The sequence below is a fragment of the Anolis carolinensis genome, chromosome 2 (genome assembly GCF_035594765.1).
Source record: "Anolis carolinensis isolate JA03-04 chromosome 2, rAnoCar3.1.pri, whole genome shotgun sequence".
In the NCBI taxonomy this organism is placed as follows: Eukaryota; Metazoa; Chordata; class Lepidosauria; order Squamata; family Dactyloidae; genus Anolis; species Anolis carolinensis.
In genome coordinates, this window is record NC_085842.1 from 89,700,110 (window position 1) to 89,722,921 (window position 22,812).

Here is a 22,812-nt window from a genome sequence, read left to right on the forward strand (position 1 = left end):
CAATTAGCCGTCCTTCTCCTATGAATGCAAAAGCATTGGCTGGCACGCAGAACTACCACTCCCATCGGCCAATGCGCGCCGATTCCGCTGATTCTGCTGCTGCGCAGACGAGGACTTCTGCGCCGCGTGGGGGAAGTGGCGTCTGTTTCAGGAGAGCGAGTGAGCGACGATGCCGAAAGCCAAGCAGAAGCAGCGGCGGCGCAAGTTTAACTATAACATCAACCGCAAGAAGTTGAACAAAGCTGCTCGGAAGAAAGCGGCCCCCCGGATAAAATGGTGAGTAGCTGAGAATGACAAAAAGGAAGACATTCATGGGGTGTTGTTACGTTGTAGAGCAGGCATGGGCAACCTTCGGTCCTCCTTCAGTGGGCTGTTAGGAATTGTGAGAGTTGAAGTCCAAAACACCTGGAGGGAGGGCCCAAGGTTGTCCATGCCTGCTGTGGAGTGAATGCCGTTTGATGCCACTTTAGCAGCCATGACTCAGTGCTGTAGGATCCTGGGAACTGTGGTTTTACGAGGTCTTTAAGCTTTGTAAACTACATCAACAAACTACAAATCTCAGGAATCCACAACAGAGCTTATCAACTAAAAGCACAGTTAAAAGCATAATCTATCTTCTATATATATAAAAGAGTGATGGCATCACGGCGATTCACAAAACAACAAAAGTACAGGCCCCCCAACCTCAAAATTTGACAACACAACCCATCATCCACGCCTCAAGGTTGATACAACAAAAAGAAAAGAAAAATAAAGTCCTAATTAGAGGGAGAGCAATAACTTTTTTTATCCAATTGCTGCCAGTTTAGAGGGCTAATCTCTGCCCACTTGGTTGCCTAGCAAGGGACAGCCAGGTTTCAGTTAGGGGACAGGCAGATTTAGGCCTCACTTAGACTTCTTCCACAGATTATCTAATTTGCACTGGATTATATGGCAGTGTAGACTCAAGGCCCTTCAACACAGCTATATAACCCATTTATAATCTTATATTATCTGCTTTGCACTGGATTATCTTGACTCCACACTACCATATAATCCACTTCAGTGTGCATTTTATACAGCTGTGAAGAAGGAGCCTCATATAATCCAGTTCTGAGCAGACAATATAAGATTAGAAATATACAGTAGAGTCTCACTTATCCAACGTAAACAGGCCGGCAGGATAAGTGAATATGTTGAATAATAAGAAGGGATTCAGGAAAAGCCAATTAAACATCAAATTAGGTAATCGTTATACAAATTAAGCACCAAAACATCATATTATACAACAAATTTGACAGAAAAAGTAGTTCCATGCACAGTAATGCTATGTAGTATTTACAGTAGAGCCTCACTTATCCAACACTCGCTTATCCAACGTTCTGGATTATCCAACACATTTTTGTAGTCAATGCTTTCAATATATCGTGATGTTTTGGTGCTAAATTCATAAATACAGTAATTACTATATAGCATTACTGTGTACTGAACTACTTTTTCTGACAAATTTGTTGTCTAACATGATGTTTTGGTGCTTAATTTGTAAAATCATAACTTAATTTGATGTTTAATAGGGTTATCCTTAATTCCTCATTATCCAACATATTCGCTTATCCAATATTCTGCCAGCCCGTTTATGTTGGATGAGACTCTACTGTACTGTATTTACAAATTTACCACTAAAATATCACAATGAATTTAAAACACTGACTACAAAAACATTGATTATGAAAAGGCAGACTGCGTTGGATAATCCAGAACATTGTATAAGTGAATGTTGGATAAGTGAGATTCTACTTTAATATGAAATAATTACTGGGATAGAATAATGCAGAACAATATAATCTCTAAAACCAGGACAGTAAATAAACAGGGGAATTCCACACAGGAAACAATCAGGGCCAGCTAACACCTCCCAACAAAGTATTCCCATCATCAAAGTCTGGAAAATCCTCTGTTTTCTCAGGGCCACAGACAGTAGAAGCACATAAAATATCGCAAACAACACCACTCTGAAAACAAGGGAATTGATTATGAAAAGGCAGACTGCGTTGGATAATCCAGAACATTGTATAAGTGAATGTTGGATAAGTGAGATTCTACTTTAATATGAAATAATTACTGGGATAGAATAATGCAGAACAATATAATCTCTAAAACCAGGACAGTAAATAAACAGGGGAATTCCACACAGGAAACAATCAGGGCCAGCTAACACCTCCCAACAAAGTATTCCCATCATCAAAGTCTGGAAAATCCTCTGTTTTCTCAGGGCCACAGACAGTAGAAGCACATAAAATATCGCAAACAACACCACTCTGAAAACAAGGGAATTCCAGACAGGAAACAATCAGGGCCAGCTAACACCTCCCAACAAAAAATTCACTCAGGGAGGAAACAGCCAGGCTTTAAAGCTGCAAGGCCATTACATCCTAATCATTTTTCCTAATTGCAGCATTCATACTTGCCTCCAACAAACAAAAAAAACCATTCAGAAATATTGTATATTCACAACCTTTAGGAAATAATATCCCCTGATGGCGCAGCGTGTTAAAGCGCTGAGCTGCTGAACTTCTGGACTGAAAGGCCAGAGGTTTGAATTGGGGGAGCGGAGAGAGCCCCAGCTTCTGCCAACCCAGAAGTTCGAAAACATGCAAATGTGAGTATATCAATAGGTACTGCTCCGGCAGGAAGGTAACGCCGCTCCATGTAGTCATCCCACATGACCTTGGAGGAGTCTACGGACAACGCCGGCTCTTCGGCTTAGAAATGGAGATGAGTACCAACCCCCAGAGTCAGACATGACTGGACTTAATGTCTGGGGAAAACCTTTACCCTTGACCTTAACTACCACCAATTCCTCAATACTTTATTTCCCATACCACCAGACTTCGCCACAGCAACGCGTGGCCGGGCACAGCTAGTAACATATAACAATCTACAATAGAGTCTTGCTTTTCCAACATAAAAGGGCCGGCAGAATTTAGATAAACAAAAATGTTGGATTATAAAGAGGGATTAAGGAAAACTAAACGTCAAATTATGTTATGATTTTACATAGGTAAAGGTAAAGGTTTCCCTTGACGTTAAGTCCAGTTGTGTCCGACTCTGGGGGTTGGTGCTCATCTCCATTTCAAAGCCGAAGAGCCGGCATTGTCCGTAGACACCTCCAATGTCATGTGGCCGGCATGACTGCATGGAACGCCGTTACCTTCCCGCCGGAGCAGTACCTATTGATCTACTCACATTGGCATATTTTTGAACTGCTAGGTTGGCAGAAGGTGGAGCTTAACAGCGGGTGCTCACTCAGCTCCCTGGATTTGAACCTGGGACCTTTTGGTCTGCAAGTTCAGCAGCTCAGCGCTTTAACACACTGAGCCACCGGAGACTCCATAGTTTTACACATACATGATTTTACATATTAAGCACCAAAACAACATGTTTTACAACAAAATGACAGAAAATGCAGTTCAATGCACGTTAATACAGTATGTAGTAATTACTGTATTTATGAATTTAGCATCAATACATTGCAATGTATTGAAAACATTAACTACTAAAAACTGACTACAAATAAAGACAGAATTGCTGCCTAGAGAAACAGCTGTGGATCCGTGCGGGAGGCAGACTATGTTGGATAATACAGAATGTTGGATAAGCAAGACTCTGCTGTAATTAAACAATTAAAAACAGCAGGGTATAAAAACATCATTAAAATGCATCAAAAGCAAACCACAATAACCAGTAGCCAGGAATAAGCAGACTATACGGCCAGGGCTGGGGGTACAATCTATCAGTCTGTCAAGGTTTGGGTGTTCATGGGCAGGTGCCTAACCATCATCAAATACACACTGGAACATCCAGATTTTCAGGTCCCTGCAGAAGGCAGACAGAGTGGGGGTAGCGTAATTTCCCTGAGGAGAGTTCCAGACACACCACCGAGAGGCAGGCGCTCTCTCTCTCTCTCTCTCTCTCTCTCTCGTCCACACCAACCATGCTTGTAACGGTGGCAGGAGTGAGAGAAAGGCCTCCCCGGCAGATCTTAGGGGAAGATGCGGTCACAAAGATAGGCAGGACACAAACTGTTTAAGGCTTTGTAGGTAATAACCTGCACTTTGAATTGGGACTGGAAACTTATCGGCAACCAGTGGAGCTGCTTTAATAAAGACGTTCATTTTTTTTTGTTTTACCCAAGAGAACACCTCTCTAGGAATTTCTAGGTCTTCCTTCATGACTTCTGCTGAAAGCTGACTATAGAATCACTTGAAGGGCCTAAAGATTTCTTGACAGAATAATTTTAATCAAATCCACAAAAGTCAAAACTGCAAATGTGGAAAGAAGACTATATACTAAAATTTACAGGGTTTGTTGTGTATCTTCAATGTGAGTTTTCCTAGGGTGCCTGTAAAGAACACTTGGCAACATCATAATTTGTAATTATAGCAATGCAAAAGGAAGAGGACTGCAATCAAGTCTGTTCAGGAGGTTCTTGGTAGTAAATCAAAAAACATGCTTTTGTGGAGCCATGCTATGATGCATACTTCATATTTAGTTGTATACCAGCTACAGTGTTTTTCAGCTAGATAACACAGCCCAACAGCAGCAACACATTTTTCTTGGTGTCTTGGTTTTTAGGCCTATTCTTGGAATTATTTGGGATGCTGATTCAGAAAATTGCACTGGATTGACCGCATCAGTTCTAGTTTCTTAGATAGGGTTATCAGTGTGCGAAAGGATGAAGACTGATATAAGGCACACATTCTTTATCTCAAAAATTGGAGCTGATGGGTGAAAAATTGGTGCTGTTTTTGAAATCATCAGAAGCAGGGCTAACATTTGAGGCACCATGTGTGTTGACTAGTGTAATTTGTGGAGGAAAAAAGACTTTAAATCCTAATGGTTTAATACACAGATGTGTTAAATTGTTATAAGGCTGCTATGTGCAACTAACAGTAGTATTCAGCATCTCAAGATCTCTGGACAGGTATCTGTAGAAGAGCTGATGCTTTTTCTCAGTAGTAAATCTGTTGCATGATGTTACTAGGAGAAGAAAGTCAGTGCAAAAATGCACAGCATTAATGTACAGATTTATCTGTTTAATTTCTTCCCAGTTCCCAAATCCGTCATGCCTGGGATCGGTCCAAAACTGTATCGCAGAACTTGGCTGAAATGGGCTTGGCTGTTGACCCAAACAAGGCTGTTCCCATTCGAAAGGTAAGCCAACAGGTGATGCTGTGTGAGCTCAAAATAGGTTTTGTTGTCCACAAGTCAAGGGAGATAATGTAAATCAAAGCTTACAGTTGGGAAAAGCTACCATAAGCCAGAACAAAGGAATCAGTGGATGTCCTGTGGCGTCTGCCTAAACACAAAATGTATATAGGCAGTCTCCGAGTTCAATCCTCCATTTTCTGTGTATTAGAGAGAAGGGATTATGGTCATTTGTGGAACACTAAGATTATGTCTCAGGGTCTGACATTGATAAGCTATGGTTTGTAGTTAAAAAATGATAACCGGTAAGTTTTTTAGTTGAATCTTGACATTTATGTTGCCCCACTTTAGACTCATTTGATTTAGCCCAGCAGTTTTTTCTGTGTTGTCTTGATGAGGAATAGATTATGCCATTAACACTTAAAGGTGTTCTGTCTTCACAGATGAGCAATGTGGGTTTCTAATCATAGCCTATTTCTAGTGAAGGTATCAGTTTGCATTGTGTAGTAATCTGTGCTGGCATCTTTATTATCATCAATTATACAATGTCAACTGATACCTTTCCTATAATTAGAAACCCATGTTACTGTATTTGCATGGTCCTGAAAGACAAATTAAGAGAAACTTTGCAATTTATAAGACTTTTGAACTTTTCTTGTGTCTGAGAAAAAGAGAACATTATTAAGATAAAGAAGGGGAAGAGAAAATAGTAGATAACCTTTAAAATCCTTAAAATGAGTGAACTCCAGCTTTAGTGAAGGGTGGAGTTTAAAACTAGCAATGCATTAATGTTTATGTTTCTTATGTATAACATGGCCCGTCATTTCTTTCAAAAACAGGCGATGAAAATGGATGTGGATGACCAAGAAACAAAGACAAAAATAGTGCGAAAGCCATATGTAATAAATGGTTAGTATTGTCTTTCTATCAAAAATGCTGTCTGATGCTTCGTAATTAAATTATTTATTTGAATTTTTGCAGTGTACGTCCTGAGACGTGCAGTTGCTTTTGGACTTTTTGCATTCAAATTTAGTACAGCTTTCTTGACTGTGTGAGTTCTCACTGTAAAGCAACCATAGGATTGCCAGTGATAGAGTTTAATATGAATATGCAGTGTTGGTTGTTTTCATTTTTCATAGGAAATCTGGGGCTTTCTGTTATTTGAACCTAGTAGTTTGATAATCTGTTAGCTGAATTTAGCTGGTTCATTTATGCCAGTACAGACTCTTCAGAGTGTGTTCTTGCCTTCTCTTCTATACATCAGAGTTGGAATATGAGGCCAGTCTTCCTGAGAAGAAGTCAGAGACCCTCTCCAAAGATCTTATTGATTATGTCCAGCACATGATCCGGAATTATGGTGAAAACTTCAAGGTGGGTCACTCATTTTACAGAAGAACAGAGAAACCCGAGAACCTTGTATTTGCATGCTTTTAACTGCTACCATTACATTTTCCAGTTTTCAGGATTTCTTGGTCTGTTAAAATTGCCCATTTTGTTGCATGCTTCTTTCCACCCACATGACTTTATGGATTCTTTGCCAGACAAAATCAATTTCATTCTTTGAGAACTCTAGTACGTTGCATTTGCCTTCTGAGGACACCCAGCTTTTTAGGCTGCACTTTTGTGGTTGTGATTTTTCATTTATTTCATGTACAGCACTGTGCAGAGTCATGATGCATTTTAGCTGATGCTTCTAGGAACTGGGCGAGCCTCTACCTTGGGATTCAGGGAGCCTTGTGTTCTGCTGATTTTATGCAATATTTGATTGTCATTAATTGGGATAAGCAAGGTAAACAAGGTGTCCACTGCTATTTCCAAGTTGGGAAAAGTAGCAGCAGGGATTGCTTTTCTAGCTAGCCTTTGGCAGTCAGAGTAAGACTGTAAGGTGCTTGACTGGAGCATATGCGAGCCAGAGTTCCCAGTCTCCCATGTCTTTATCTGTGAGCCTTTATTTATTGTGTGCTACTTGCATTCTGGGTGTGGAAGGCTTTCTAAGGCCATCAGTTAACACTGCTGCATATCCTTACAGTACCTGTTTTTCCTCTTAACCTACCAGAAAATGGCTCGTGATGAGAAAAACTATTACCAGGACACACCAAAACAAATAAAGAGGAAGATCAATGTGTACAAACGCTTCTATCCTGAGGAGTACCAAGCATTCATTGATTCTCTAAAACAGGAGAAGATGGATGAGCAGTGATTTTACTTGCAAGTTATGGAGAGAGGAACCTTTACTACCTACAATTCTTTTACTTCAGATGCCACTTTTGGTGACTAGTGCCTAACAATTAAAATGAGGATTAGATACTTTTATGTCCTTTCAAGAAAGAAGATGGGAAAAGTGCTTGTGTAGCTGAGACTTGTGGTAATAACTTGGGACTGGTGGAGAATACTTGCTGCTTTCAGTTTACAGCTTTCGTACTCGTGCAGTATAATTTCCTTTGGAGTGATTCCGGTTGAAATAAACAACTTTTCCAAGCCTTGTGTCAAGAACAAAGTACGGCTAAAGAATGTAATGCATGCACTTGCTCCAGGGAATAGCCTTTTGGGGGCCAGAGTTTTGCACTTCTAGAGTATAAGCTATATAACACCTGAGTATAGTGGCAGTTACTAGGTTTCCCACAAAAAAAAACTATGGCAGGAATTAGAAATAAGCATTTTATAGAATTTGAGGCCCATAAAAGCATGGAGCTAAAGAAACAGGCCAGTGAAAGAATGCTAATCGCTCTGGTGGCATTCATGCTGCTTCCCTATAAGGGAACAAGGCCACCTTCATAGATAATCACAAGAGCTAACAAGCTGTATCCAGGAAGAGGTAATGTCTTCTGCAATAGCATCTCCAAGGGAGGTCATCATATTATCATATTATCATGTGTGACAGTCCCATTAGGAAATATTCTCTCAGACATACAGGAAGAGCCAGAATCTGCTATTGGAAACATTAGTGGGATATTTTTCCCCTCTGTAGAACTTGTGGTGAGGGAAGTTCTGGTGTGTCCTTGGGTCAAGGAAACAGACCAGTGGTTCTAGTCATATTTTCAAATACAGTTTAATAAGGAATATAAATAGGTTGATCCAGAAACATTGTTAAAACCTGTTGATTTACTTTGCTCCACATTTTTACAGTAATATGTAATCCTCTGTTTTAGTGGGTCTGGAGACCAAAGCTGAGATAATCGTGTTGAGACTCACAAGGAAAATTGGCCTTGGTAAGCTTTCTGAAGCATCAGGAGAGAACAATTCTTGCTTAGATTAATGCCTATTGTGTGGTTATCTGTCCAGAAAAGCTTTGAAGACCAGGATTAAGTCTAGTGAAGGGCCCATAGCTTAATATTCCTTGAGCTTGCCCTTCCTAACAGCATTACTATCTATGATGCATTTTTTCTAATTTTTCCCAGTTCTGAGGACTTCACATGTCATATCTGAGGTAACAAGTCAAAGTTTAGAGACACAGAAAACCTTGTGTAAACAATTATTTACCAATATTCATTTTCTACAGGCCATATAAAGTGAGGCTTTTATTGTCACAAATCAAGATCCCTATATATTGTGACAGGATAAAATAATGCGGATTGAGAGATTGTCAGCTTTAATAAAAGCCTAGTGCATATTCAGACAATATTTCTATTCACCTGCTACAGAAAAGGGGATATGGGAGGGAAAGCAGTGGCAAATGTAATGGCTGGGTTAATTTCCTGCTACTGGGAATAAATTCCCTGCACAGGTCTGGCTGGCTGGATACCTTCCTCCAGAGGCGAAATAGCAATCTGGTGAAGACCAGTTTTGTTTACCCTGGAAGTAACTGGTTCAAAATCACTGGTAGCCCAGATGGGGTGATTTACTGTCTTATGCCACAGCCCCGACTGTTTACAAATTCTTTGTTGCTTCCAGGGCAGAGCAAAATCACATGATTGGACTTAGCCCTTGAGTGATAAAGATTAAATGGAGCTGCAGACAAAGGGATGCTCAGCTACACTGCTGTAGAAGTTATCCTGTGTGAATTCCTCACGTGCACCTACTTACATATGTTTCTCTTGTGTAGCCCTTCTTGGAAATTTGCAGCCCTGCTACAGGTATTACGTTGGAAGCAATCAGCAAATACATTTCTATTAAGTACTACAGAGGAACTGTTCTGAGGAAACAAACCATTTGGACATCTGCTCAAAACTGAAGAAAAATGCCACTAGTTGCAAGAGTACTGCGGAAAGCTGTTTGTGGGCGGTGGAGTTGTGATGACACACTTTACCTTGCAGTTGTCTTGGGCTGGTGGCTAGGCTACCAGGTATTTATCTTGTATAATCACTGGTCAGGAGCATAACTGATTCCTTTAAAAGCACTGGGATAAGTCTTTGGTGCAGCTGTTTACACACTTAAGACTTTGCTTCCAGTTACCCTGAGATAATGCACCCTGTTCTCTGCCAAGCATGTCTGCAAAATTAACTCCCAATTTCCCAAAGTGACAGGATTGGGCAAAATATTCCAGTCTGTCCACATACAAAGGGAAACACTAGCTTATCACTGGGCAAGTTCATTCTTCTTTCTATACTGATGACAGTAGGTCTTATAAAACAAAATGATAGTCCTAACCATATGTATGATATTACAGTTCATAATATTATGTTCTTAGCTCTCTTCCAAGACTTGTTTTTCCAGTGAGCCACTCTGTCTACCTCGGCAATATTTCCACCAAACTGTAGGTTCAGTTTCCATGGTCATACGGGCAGCAAGACCCTGTAAGTTAAAAAAAACATTGAGGGAATACCCAGAAGAATTTTGTTTTGTCCTTACTCTGCAGGGAAATATCTGAAGCAGCAGCTGCTGTGAGTGTGAAGAACAAAGTCATGGGAAGTCCACCTGACTTCAGTATCCTTGAAATGTCAATCCTTCAGGTCTGGGCAAGAAGCTTGATCAGTAGGTTTTTCAGATGGAGAACACTGTTTGCTGTATCCAAGCCAGCATGGGTGGCACTTGTGGGCAGCAGAAAGAATTCCCGTTGACTGTTCAACGTGTGCAAGCCCAGCTCCTTCTTTAATTCTGTCACACTCAGTGCATCACTCTTGTCCTTGAATAAAAGCACAGATTGTTTGAACAATAGCTCCTAGACTCCTTACCCTAAGACAGAGGTTCTCAACCATTGGTGTTCTAAATATTTTTAAACTTTAAATCAACATAGTTAAAAGGGTGGGGATCCTGGGAGGCAAAATTCAAAACATGGAGGACCAGAACAGAGGAACAGAGCCACTGACCAAACAAACACATTCTGTTAAATGTTTTTATCAGCATTCACACCTCCATCTGACAAATAGGAGGATGTGAAGCAGAAGTGGGTATTCTTTGGCATTCCAAATATTGGACTACAATTTTCAGGAGTGCTAACCATCATAGCCAAGAGTCAAGAATACTGGGAGTTGTAGTTCTTCTGGAGGACTGCATAAATCCTACAAGTGTGGCTGAAATGGAAACAGTCACACCTGAAACTAAACCCTTTACATAATGACACCCTAAATGTCAATACAGAAAAACACTCAAGAGGATTAAGGAGTCTAGATACACTAGACTTCTAAATCAGTATGGAAATATTGGCCCTCCAGGGATTTTGGATGCCAATGTCACCACACACAATCCTTTAGCAGTGGCAATGCTGGATAGGACTGAATTGCTTTAAGGGCCAAAGTATCTCTACTCCTGCTCTAGGCAGTCCTGGGTGAAAGATGTCAAGATACCTACCTGTTTGTTAGCCAACACTATCAAAGGTAACTGAGAGTCCTCAGATAGCAGGCAGTGGAGCTCCTGCTGGGCGATAGGAAGGCGAGAGCCATCTGCCGAGTCCACTACAAATACCAGAACATGGGCTTTGCTCAGGTAGTGGTTCCAGTAGAAGCGTAGATTCTGGCTGCCGCCAACTGGGATGATAAAATACGGTGGTCAAAATTTATACAGGTTTCAAAAACATCAGCATCTCAAGAGAGAATTTAAATTGGAAGGAGGATTATTTTTATCAGTGTCTGTGGTATCTGAAGAATTTCTACTTCAAAAGCTTACAAACATTGATGGGACGGGACACATGGGGATAAGAACAGATGAGACAGAGCTAGGCATTATCGTCTTTCTCCAGCATTCAAGAACGCAATTGCCATTTCCAGCTAGGGCTTCTAGACATAACTCCCTCCCCCACAACACCATGCAACAATGTCTGATGTGATGGTTTAGATTAGAATAAGCTTCTGACTCATCTTGCCTGCAACAATGAAGAGCCACTCCATTCTCCCACACTTAGCCGTTTTCAACCTCTGCTTTGCCCACCAACATCTGATAGGACATACCCTCTAGGAGGTCCAGCTGGAGCCCATTGGCTTGCAGTTGCACTGAGTTGAAGCCCTGCGTGGGTGCTATGTCTTTCTGAGCTTCTGTATTGCAGACGTAATGGATAATGCTGCTCTTTCCAGCTCCGTCCAAACCGAGAACCAAAACCTGATATTCACATGAATGTGGCTGCAAAGATAAATGATTTGAGTTAGTCTGAGGTGTGTTGAGGTAGGGATCTTCATTGCTGGCGCATCAGTGGCTTTCTTCCACAACAGAGACATGTTCATATAGGGTGTAAGCTTGTTATTGCAGGAAGTGAAGCATGAGATAGATTACTTATGAAATCAAAAACTACAACATCTGCTATTTAATAGAGTTGGGAAAGGGTAAGATTGAGCAGAAGGATTTTATTTTCTTTCCTACACCAAGAATATTTTAATTTCCCCCCACTTAGAGCAACTGACCAAAGGCAACATATGGTAAAGGTAGGACATGATGACTTGTGAGGCTTCTTCTAGAAGATGTTGCTTTCAAAAACCATATTATCTTCTGGGTTCCCCACTTGAGGGACCAGCCCTGCTGCATTTCTGATTAGCATCTTGGCTGACCTTTTGGTTTAAATAGATTTATTGTTACAGAGATGGAGTATATGGTTTCCTCCATATGTACTTTAGCTGCAGCTCTCATCAGATTTAGCCACATAGCCAAAACAGGAGGGCCAAGGGTCTTGTGATTCAACATCTGGAAGCCTTCCTAAACCAGGTTAAAACTAACTCTAGACTTCTAACAACCTGGTTTATCACTGGAAAAAGGAGGTGCGGAAATATTTCAAATCAGTACTTAGTAGAAAAAGGAAGCGTAATTAGATCAACTCCAGGTTCCAGTTCCACAGTGTAAAATATTGCACATTTTATTGGCTAAAAGGTTGGGCTGAGTCATTAATCTCAGCCTAAATTGCAGGGATAATACAAACATAATTTGGGATATTACTTCTTAAGACTCTAAAGCAGGCACGGGCAAACTAGGTGTTGGGGCTGGCAGATGCGGCCCACTGGGCACTTACCTCAGGCCCTCCTCCTTTTCTCTATCCTCTCAGCATAAGCACATGGTAACCTGCCACATGCAGAAAGGATGGGAGAGAAAGTCATGCAACACCTGAGAGCCCTCTGGAGCACTCTTGGCCATCACCTCTCTCACCCTCCTCCCGGCATAGTGCTGAGAGGACAGCACAAAGATCAGGGAGGAGGATCAGGGAGTAAGATTGGGGCAGTCGCCGCATGTCCATGTCTTGTTTTCCTCCCGACATAAGGATGGAGTGAACAACACTATCCTTATGCCAAGAGGAAAACCTGAGGATGACCAGGGCCCTGCGCCGCCCCCTCCCAGCCCCAATCTCTCACAAGCCCTCTCCTCCTTGGGCCCAGGGTGCCCGGCCATCCTCCCTCCTGGTCAGCCCCACAATGCAGCCCCAAAGCAAAAAGGTTTGCCCATGCCTGCTCTAAAGGGTGATGTCCCAACTTAGCTTGTATGACGTTCAGGGCAATACATGACTTGTGTTGGAATCACTGTCGCTACAGGAGGCACTAACAAGCGGTCAGATGGCATACTACAAGGTGGACCTCCATCTGAGGTCTGTGGGCTAATTTTTGTCCCTTGCATTCCCTTAAGGGAGCTGCATGACAACAACCCCCCAAAAGTGGAGTACACGGGTCTGCTGTAAAGGTTAAATGGCACCTGCAACATCTTAAAAAGGCAAGTTGACTCTCTTGGGGACTTGGAGCAAGACAGCTCACTCTTCCTGCAGTCAGAAAACAGGAAGTTTGGAGGGGGTTAGGGGTACAAAAATTTTGGGGATGCCCAGGTGGATCGGGGTAACATCATACCCCACTCCAGTGTGCCCAAAAGGACCAGATCCCTTCTGACACCAGAACATAAGCAGGATCTGCTCTGGTAAGTACTTGGATGGGAGACCTCTAAGAAAACCCTATGAAATTCATGGGATTGTTGTCAGTTGAAAGAGGGCTCGAAGGCATATATATCAAGACTAGCTGTGCCTGGCCACGCGTTGCTGTGGCGAAGTCTGGTGGTATGGGAAATAAAGTATTGAGGAATTGGTGGTAGTTAAGGTCAAGGGTAAAGGTTTTCCCCAGACATTAAGTCCAATCATGTCTGACTCTGGGGGTTGGTGCTCATCTCCATTTCTAAGCCGAAGAGCCGGCGTTGTCCGTAGACTCCTCCAAGGTCATGTGGGATGACTACATGGAGCGGCGTTACCTTCCTGCCGGAGCAGTACCTATTGATGCACTCACATTTGCATGTTTTCGAACTTCTGGGTTGGCAGAAGCTGGGGCTAACAGTGGGGGCTCTCTCCGCTCCCCCAATTCACACCTCTGGCCTTTCGGTCCAGAAGTTCAGCAGCTCAGCGCTTTAACACGCTGCGCCATCAGGGGATATTATTTCCTAAAGGTTGTGAATATACAATATTTCTGATTGGTTTTTTTTGTTTGTTGGAGGCAAGTATGAATGCTGCAATTAGGAAAAATGATTAGGATGTAATGGCCTTGCAGCTTTAAAGCCTGGCTGTTTCCTCCCTGAGTGAATTTTTTGTTGGGAGGTGTTAGCTGGCCCTGATTGTTTCCTGTCTGGAATTCCCTTGTTTTCAGAGTGGTGTTGTTTGCAATATTTTATGTGCTTCTACTGTCTGTGGTCCTGAGAAAACAGAGGATTTGCCAGACTTTGATGATGGGAATACTTTGTTGGGAGGTGTTAGCTGGCCCTGATTGTTTCCTGTCTGGAATTCCCCTGTTTATTTACTGTCCTGGTTTTAGAGATTATATTGTTCTGCATTATTCTATCCCAGTAATTATTTCATATTAAAGTAGAATCTCACTTATCCAACATTCACTTATACAATGTTCTGGATTATCCAACGCAGTCTGCCTTTTCATAATCAATGTTTTTGTAGTCAGTGTTTTAAATTCATTGTGATATTTTAGTGGTAAATTTGTAAATACAGTACAGTAGAGTCTCACTTATCCAACATAAACGGGCTGGCAGAATATTGGATAAGCGAATATGTTGGATAATGAGGAATTAAGGATAACCCTATTAAACATCAAATTAAGTTATGATTTTACAAATTAAGCACCAAAACATCATGTTAGACAACAAATTTGTCAGAAAAAGTAGTTCAGTACACAGTAATGCTATATAGTAATTACTGTATTTATGAATTTAGCACCAAAATATCACGATATATTGAAAGCATTGACTACAAAAATGTGTTGGATAATCCAGAACGTTGGATAAGCGAGTGTTGGATAAGTGAGGCTCTACTGTAAATACTACATGGCATTACTGCGCATGGAACTACTTTTTCTGTCAAATTTGTTGTATAATATGATGTTTTGGTGCTTAATTTGTATAACGATTACCTAATTTGATGTTTAATTGGCTTTTCCTGAATCCCTTCTTATTATTCAACATATTCACTTATCCTGCCGGCCTGTTTACGTTGGATAAGTGAGACTCTACTGTATATTTCTAATCTTATATTGTCTGCTCAGAACTGGATTATATGAGGCTCCTTCTTCACAGCTGTATAAAATGCACACTGAAGTGGATTATATGGTAGTGTGGAGTCAAGATAATCCAGTGCAAAGCAGATAATATAAGATTATAAATGGGTTATATAGCTGTGTTGAAGGGCCTTGAGTCTACACTGCCATATAATCCAGTGCAAATTAGATAATCTGTGGAAGAAGTCTAAGTGAGGCCTAAATCTGCCTGTCCCCTAACTGAAACCTGGCTGTCCCTTGGTTGCTAGGCAACCAAGTGGGCAGAGATTAGCCCTCTAAACTGGCAGCAATTGGATAAAAAAAGTTATTGCTCTCCCTCTAATTAGGACTTTATTTTTCTTTTCTTTTTGTTGTATCAACCTTGAGGCGTGGATGATGGGTTGTGTTGTCAAATTTTGAGGTTGGGGGGCCTGTACTTTTGTTGTTTTGTGAATCGCCATGATGCCACTCTTTTATATATATAGATCTATACATATGCATATATATCTATATATAAACACACACACACTCATCTCCTAAAGGCAACAGATCCTCTTTGATCTCAGAAGCTAAGTAGGATCAGCTCTAATTACAATATGTAGCAAAATTTGAAAAGGGTTCTGTTCCTTGTTTGAAAGTATTGTCTCCAGTTTAATTGTGTTGTACTGTACTTTGAAAGGACTTGCTATCCTCCAGAAACTTCATTTTAGTGGCTGCCACAAACTATGTTGAATTGGTTGAGACTATTATATAGGTACTGAAAAAACTATAGCAGAATGTACTGCAGGGTGTCCTGCAAAAACAAAGTTTTTGCAGTTTAATAAAAACCCTTTCCATGTTTTTATGATAGAATCAATTAGGAAATATCATGTATAACCCAGGAACAAAAATCATGTTACATAGTGGTAGTACTTGGATGGAGACCACCAACAAATATTAGGTGCTATGTACACTGCATTCCAGAAGAAGAAAATTAGCAAACCACTTCTGAGTTGGGTTGCTGTGAGTTTTCTAGGCTCTATGGCCATGTTCCAGAAGCATTCTCTCCTGACCTTTCACTCACATCTATGGCAGGTATCCTAAGAGGTTGTAAGGTCTGCTGGAAACTAGGAAAGCGGGGTTTATGTATCTGTGGAATGCTTAGGGTGGGAGAAAGAACTCTTGTTTGTTTGCGGCAAGTGCGAATGTTGCAATTGGCCACCTTGATTCGCATTGAAAACCCTGGCAGCTTCAAAGCCTGACTTCTTCCTGCCCGGGGGGGGGGGAGGGGTCCTTTATTGGGAGGTGTTAACTGGCTCTGATTGTTTCTTGACTGAATTTCCCCTGACCTCCGAGTGCTGTTCTTTATTTACTGTTTTGATTTTAGAGTTTTTAAAATATTGGTAGCCAGATTGTCTTCCTTTTCATGGTTCCCTTTTTCTGCTTGTGGATTTCCATGGCTTCTCTGTGTAGTCTGACATGGTGGTTGTTAGAGTGGTCCAGTATTTGTGTTCTCAAATAATATGCTGTGTCCAGATTGGTTCATCAAGTGCTCTTATATGGCCGACTTAACGCCTCCTAACAAAGGATTCCCCCAGGCAGGAAACCGCCAGGCTATTCAATGCTAACCAAGCTGGCCAATTACAACACTCACCCTTGCCTCTGGCAGACAAGTTCTTTCTCCCACCCTGAACCTTCCACAGATAGATAAACTCCACTTGCCTAGTTTCCAACAGACCTCACAACCTCTGAGGATGCCTGCCATAGATGTGGGCGAAACGTCTGAAGATAATGCTTCTAGAACATGGCCATACAGCCCAGAAAACTCACAGGTGTTGCAAACTGTATCTTAGAGGAAGGACCTGGCAGAAGTGCCTTCTGAGTTTGCCTTGCCCGCAGGAGAGCTTTGCCTGTGGGTCTGTCTCCTTCTGAGGCTCAATCCCGGCTGGCCATGCCATGTAGTGAAGCATTGCCGTGGCTGTGCCGCCGGGGCTTTCCATCATCCCATCTCCGCCCACGCTGCCCCGGGGACTCGCAGGGCGAAACAGCCCCAGATCCCTTGTGATCCTGGAAGCGAAGCAGGGCAGACCTTCCTTCCTTCCTTCAGGTCACATGAAGGAAACGGCCCAAGCAAACACCAAACACACAACCCTCTTGGGTACTCTTTGCCTAGGAAAACGCTACGAAACGAAGAGAGTTGCTGCAAAACGCAACCAGCCTCCTCCCCAGGTTAGGCAGGGGGTTTAACCCCTCCCTGTAGACCTCACCAAGCTGAAGCTCCCTGGATTGCATAGCCCTGAGCCCTGGCAGTGTGTGTGTGTGTGTGGCAACATGTGTTCAAGTGGTGTGGAACTGCGTTAGTCCCGCCGTGGGGACGCCGCTCGCCTCGCTCCGTACCTCTTCCTCGTCCTGGGAAGCCGCCTTCTCCCGCTGCAGCTCGGCTCCCAGCTGCTGCTCCCAGCGCGCCCTCCACCCGATGCAGCTGTCGTTGGCGTCTCGGAAGTAGACCTTCCAGGCGATGAAGAGGAGCGAGCCCAGCGCCGCCACCGCTGCCCCCAGCGCCAAGCCCAGGTGCCTCAGGGTGGCCGAGGGAGCCATGGAGGCGGGCCAAGACCCCCACCCTTCTTCCTCCTCCTCCTCCTCCTCCTTCCCCGGCTCTGCTGCAAGCGCGCAACCTGCTCGCCTGCCTTCCGGGCTGAGTCCAGAGGCGCCCCAAGAGAATCCCCGGCCGGCAGAGCGAGCAAGCCAGCCAGCCGCCGGTGACGTCACGGGCCGCCTTAAAGGGGACTCGCCAGTGCCAGGAGGAGACCTCACGGGCCATTCAGTCTAACCCCCTGGCCAAGAAGCAGGAAAATCACATTCAAAGCACCCCAGGCTGATGGCCATCCAGCCTCTGCTTAAAAGTCTTCAAAGAAGGAGCCTCCACCACACTCCAGGGCAGAGAGTTCCACTGCTGAACAGCTCTCACAGTGAGGAAGTTCTTCCTCATGTTCAGGTGGACTCTCCTTTCTTGTAGTTTGAAGCCATTGTTCCGCATCCTAGTCTCCAGGGCAGCAGAAAACAAGCCTGCTCCCTCCTCCCTATGACTTCCCCTGGCATGGCCCTCATCATGTCTCCTCTCAGCCTTCTCTTCTGCAGGCGAAACATGCCCAGCTCTTTAAGCCGCTCCTCATCAGGCTTGTTCTCCAGACCCTTGATCAGTTTAGTCGCCCTCCTCTGGACACCTTCCAGCTTGTCAACATCTCCCTTCAATTGCGGTGCCCAGAACTGGACACAGTGTGATTCCAGGTGTGGTCTGAGCAAGGCGGAATAGAGAGGTAGCATGACTTCTCTGGATCTAGACACTAGACTCCTATTGGAGAAGGCATGCACTCTGGCACCACCTCAACTGCCACAGGTTCAGTGCTATGGAATCGGGGCAGTTGTAGTTTTACAAGGTCCTTAGCCTTCCCTGCCAAAGAGCGCCTGTACCTTAGCAAACTACAGCTCCCAGGATTGTCGGATTGAGCCGTGGCAATCAAAAGGGCGTCAAATTGCATTCATTCTCCAGTATACAGCAGGCATGGGCAAACCTTGGCCCTCTAGATGTTTTGGATTTCAACTCCCACAATTCGTAACACCTGGAGGGCCGAAGTTTGCCCATGCCTGGTATAGAAGCATCCTATGTTTCTTCAGGGTGCATCAATAATAAAGTGAACATCACTTTAACTGCCATGGCTCAATGCTATGGAATCCCGGGATTTGGAGTTTTACAAAGTCTTTAGACAAACAGCAGCTCCCAGGATTCTGTCTCACTGTGCCTTGGCAGCAATGGTTCAAACTTCACTTATTCTACAGCAGAGAGATATCCTTGGCTTCTTTGGGTACATTTGCACTGTAGAATAAACATCACTTTCAACTGTCATCATTTTAACTGCCATGGGTCAATGCTATGGAATCATGGGAGTTGTAACTTTTTTTACAAGGTCTTTAGCCTTCTCTGCCTCACCAAACTACCAACCCAAGGATTCAAGTAGAAGTAGTTCAAGTAGTGCCAAGCAGCATTCATTCTACAGTGTAGAGCAGTGGTTCTCAACCTGCGGGTCCCCAGATGTTTTGGTCTCTAACTCCCAGAAATCCTAACAGCTGGTAAACTGGCTGGGATTTCTGGGAGTTAGGGCCAAAACACCTGGGGACCCATAGATTGAGATTCACTGGTAGAGCCATTCTCAGACACGAGGGAGGAAGAGAAGAACCAGCCTTATTTTTGGAAAGGTTGCTTTTTTATTGTAGCATCTAGAATCCCACATGATGGCCAACTATTTAAAATTTATTGTCAAATCATCTTGGATTTATGGAGACCCTACAAACGAGAGACCTTCAGGAGCCCTGGTCAATGTCAACCCTGCTCATGTCTTGCAAAGTCAGGATTATGGTTTTCTTGTTTGAGTTAATTCGTATCTGCAATGTGGTCCTCTTCTTTCTCTACTACAGTCAGCTCTTTGTATCCACAGGATCTGCATCCAGATTCAGTCATCCACAACTTGAAAATATTCAACAACTACAAAATGTCCATAAATCGAACCTTGATTTTATCAAGGGACAGCATTATAATACATCATTGCAAATAATGAGACTTGAGCATTCACAGATGTTGGTGTCCATGGGCATCCTGGAACCAAATCCCTTTGGCTGTGGATGTGCCTTCACATTGCTATCAATTTATGAAGACCTCATGAAATTCATACAGTATTTTTAATGTAAGATATAAGCGTGGTTTTGCCAATTTCTTCCTCTGAAACATACCCTAAAGCTAGGGCCGTAGCCAGAAAAAAAATTTGGGGCAGTTTGAAACTTTTTTTAGCAAATCATGAAGAGTAGTTCCATAACGCAAAATAATTTAGAAATCAGGCACCATTGATAAACTTCAGTGGACACTCAAGACAGATAAACTTCAGTGGACACTCATGGGGATTTGGTTAACCAGTTAAAATTCTTGAATAAACCAGGTATTTTTAAAACCTGAAAAAAATCAGAGTGGGGGTTGACCCCCCCCCCCCTGGCTACAGCCCTGCCTACAGCACCTGATATTTGTTGTTCTCCCATCCAAGTACTAACTAGGGCTGACCCTACATACCTTTGAAGATCAGAGGGAATCTGGTGCCTTTAGGGTATTTGGGTTCCTATGTTCCACTTTACTTAATAGGACAGCCTCAATTGAGTCATGTTTGTTTCTAGTGAGAGCTGGAATATATGCTGGCTCAGGGTTTCAGGGAGTAGTCTTCTGTGGGGAAAATTCTTCTGTTTGTACTGGTTCATCCACATCCATGGTCTCAGAAAACAACATTTCCCACATTTAATTGGAAATGTTAGGGCTTGGGTTTGGGGTATCTTGTATGTAGAGCATGTACGGTGCTGGGGCTCCTCTTATATTGTAATAGACTTTGCCTCAAATCCCAATAGGCCTAGCCAACATAGCCTGCTTCAATCCATAATCATCTGAAGACCTGTACCGGGGGGGGGGGGGGGGGGGGGGGGGGGGGGGTTGGTATTTGAGCAAGGACTTGCAAATAAATGCAGCATTACAGTATTTTATTCTTTCAGAGCCCAAACATAAGGTCATACCCTCAGAAATCAATCATAAAGAAAGTGCAGCTGAAAACAGAGTGACATTCAATGAACCCTAATTTGCTTTCATGCTAGTCCCCCTGCCAACATTTGAAAAAGTGTTGCTTCATATCTGAAAAGGTGTTTTGTGCTATCTCAGATAAAAAGAAAATAAGTGAAGTGTGGCTGAGGATGTTTGAGTGATCTAGTTCTTAACCTATGTAAACCCTTCCGTTTTACTTCATTTCCTCAGTTTTATTGCATTTGGTTAAAGCAGGGCTCAGTGATAGAACTGATAGGCCTCTTATGTCATGACTCCAAAAGAGTCACACTTGACAAGGAAAATAATGAGTCACAGCACTGGGTGACTACTCAAAGCGTTGTAGAGGGAAGGTGTGCCTATTTCCTTGATCATGGGGAAATCTTTCCCCTGAAAGAAATTATTCTCTCTCTCTTGCTGACCTATCAGCTAAAAGATAGTTAACAAAACTGTTGACTGGAACTGCTATATCAAGCAATCCTTTGCCTAACAACAACCCTCTTAGATTTGCTGATTCAGGTACCCGATATGTCCCCAGCTGTCAGAAGGTTACAAAACAAACAGAGATAATGGAGTAATTTCCTAGATGTAGTTCTTCTTTGTGGTTTCTATTTGACCAGCATTACACAATAAGATTCTGGCATCTAAACTGTGTGCTAGATGCAGGGTGCATCTACACTGTAGAATTAATGCAGGTTGAAACCACTTCAACTGCAAAGGCTCAGTGCTATGGGAGTTGTAGTTTTACAAGTTTTTTTTCTTTTTATACCAAGGGCTGGTACTACACTAAACTACAGCTCCCAGGACTCTACAGCATCGTGCCATGGCAGTTAAATAGGTGTCAAACTGCATTAATTCTACTGTATAGATCAGGCATGGGCAAACTTCAGTTCTCCAGGTGTTTTGGACTTCAACTACTACAATTCCTAACAGCCTATCAGCTGTTAGGAAGTGTGGAAGTTGGAGTCCAAAACACCTGGAGGGACCAAGTTTGCCCATGCCTGGTATAGATGCATACACAGTTCTCCTTTGTGGTTTCCATAAGATCTGTGGTGCACAATAAGATTCTGGCATATCATGCTTCTATCTCTCATCTTCAAATTCACAGAAATGCAGATGAACGTAAGGAAGTTAAAAAACTTAAGATTTAAAACCGTTTGTTCCCTCGAATGGGGTCTTTATCCTCTATGGTATTGTGAAGACTGACAGACTGAAGCACTTGGGCCTTTTGATAAACTGGCATAATCCAGGATTCCTTGTGTCACCCCAAGTTCAGTTAAAATCCTCATGAAATGATTTCTAAAACATTTTGATGTAGCTTGTTCTTGAATGGATAATTAAGACCCATTAGGTTTACAGAAGGCCTGCTTCTCTAGTGGATACTAAAACTCCTAGAACCAGCCTGCTGATGTTGATAGGCTGTTTTCATGTTTCCTATGGCATTTCTACTGAACGTTAGCACCTGCATATAACTGTAACATATTAACCGCACATCTACAGGAAATGTTTAGATCTTCCAAGGCTAGAAATCAGTCACAATGACATTCCTGAAAAATGATCTTGTTCATATCTGGGGCTTTGAAGTTGGCATAGCCTGAAATCAGCTTGTGTTTTAACACATAGTGGCTACCATTGAAACATGTGAAAGAGTCAGGGGTTGTAATCTCCCCTGCCTGGTATAGATTTTGTAAATTTCATTTTTATTGTGATTTTATATATAGAGATTAAAAATCCTATGACAACTGACAAACACACATACTAAATTAATTCCCTAACTGCTACAGAAAATGATCATGCGATAAATACATACAAAACTACAAACATTGCACCTAATGCATCATTAATATTTAATATATAATTATACTGACATTGCATATATTAATGTTTAACTAAACATTATCCGCTGGATAATGGAGGAAGCCAGGGAGTTTCAGAAAAACATCTACTTCTGCTTTATTGACTATTCTAAAGCCTTCGACTGTGTGGATCATAATCAACTACGGCATGTTCTTGGTGGTATGGGGATACCAAGTCACCTTGTCTGTCTCCTGAGAAATCTGTATAAAGACCAAGTAGCAACAGTAAGAACAGATCACGGAACAACAGACTGGTTCAAGATTGGGAAAGGAGTGCGGCAGGGCTGCATACTTTCACCCT

At 42.6% G+C, this 22,812-nt stretch overlaps 2 protein-coding genes across 4 annotated transcripts; one reads left to right on the forward strand and one right to left on the reverse strand.

The window, feature by feature from the left end:
- Nucleotides 1-80: 80 nt before the first annotated feature.
- Nucleotides 81-10,281, forward strand: nop16 (NOP16 nucleolar protein). 2 transcript variants are annotated; one of them, XM_062970211.1, is made up of 5 exons: nt 81-276; nt 5,091-5,193; nt 6,027-6,096; nt 6,452-6,558; nt 9,983-10,281. In XM_062970211.1, exons 1-5 carry the CDS (start codon nt 170-172, stop codon nt 9,992-9,994), a joined length of 399 nt encoding a protein of 132 aa, XP_062826281.1. In that variant the 5' UTR covers nt 81-169; the 3' UTR covers nt 9,995-10,281. The 2 variants fall into 2 exon arrangements, with proteins under 2 accessions (XP_062826281.1, XP_003227961.1); XM_003227913.4 differs by lacking the exon at nt 9,983-10,281 and adding an exon at nt 7,244-7,665 and having other exon boundaries at nt 89-276.
- arl10 (ADP ribosylation factor like GTPase 10) lies at nt 8,221-17,790 on the reverse strand. Of its 2 annotated transcripts, none has more exons than XM_008121335.3 (4): nt 17,427-17,790; nt 11,511-11,679; nt 10,915-11,090; nt 8,221-9,918 (listed from the first exon to the last, which is right to left on the reverse strand). In XM_008121335.3, exons 1-4 carry the CDS (start codon nt 17,625-17,627, stop codon nt 9,811-9,813), a joined length of 654 nt encoding a protein of 217 aa, XP_008119542.2. In that variant the 5' UTR covers nt 17,628-17,790; the 3' UTR covers nt 8,221-9,810. The 2 variants fall into 2 exon arrangements, with proteins under 2 accessions (XP_008119542.2, XP_016853164.2); XM_016997675.2 differs by having other exon boundaries at nt 8,221-10,249; nt 17,427-17,786.
- Between the last annotated feature and the right edge of the window lie 5,022 nt (nt 17,791-22,812).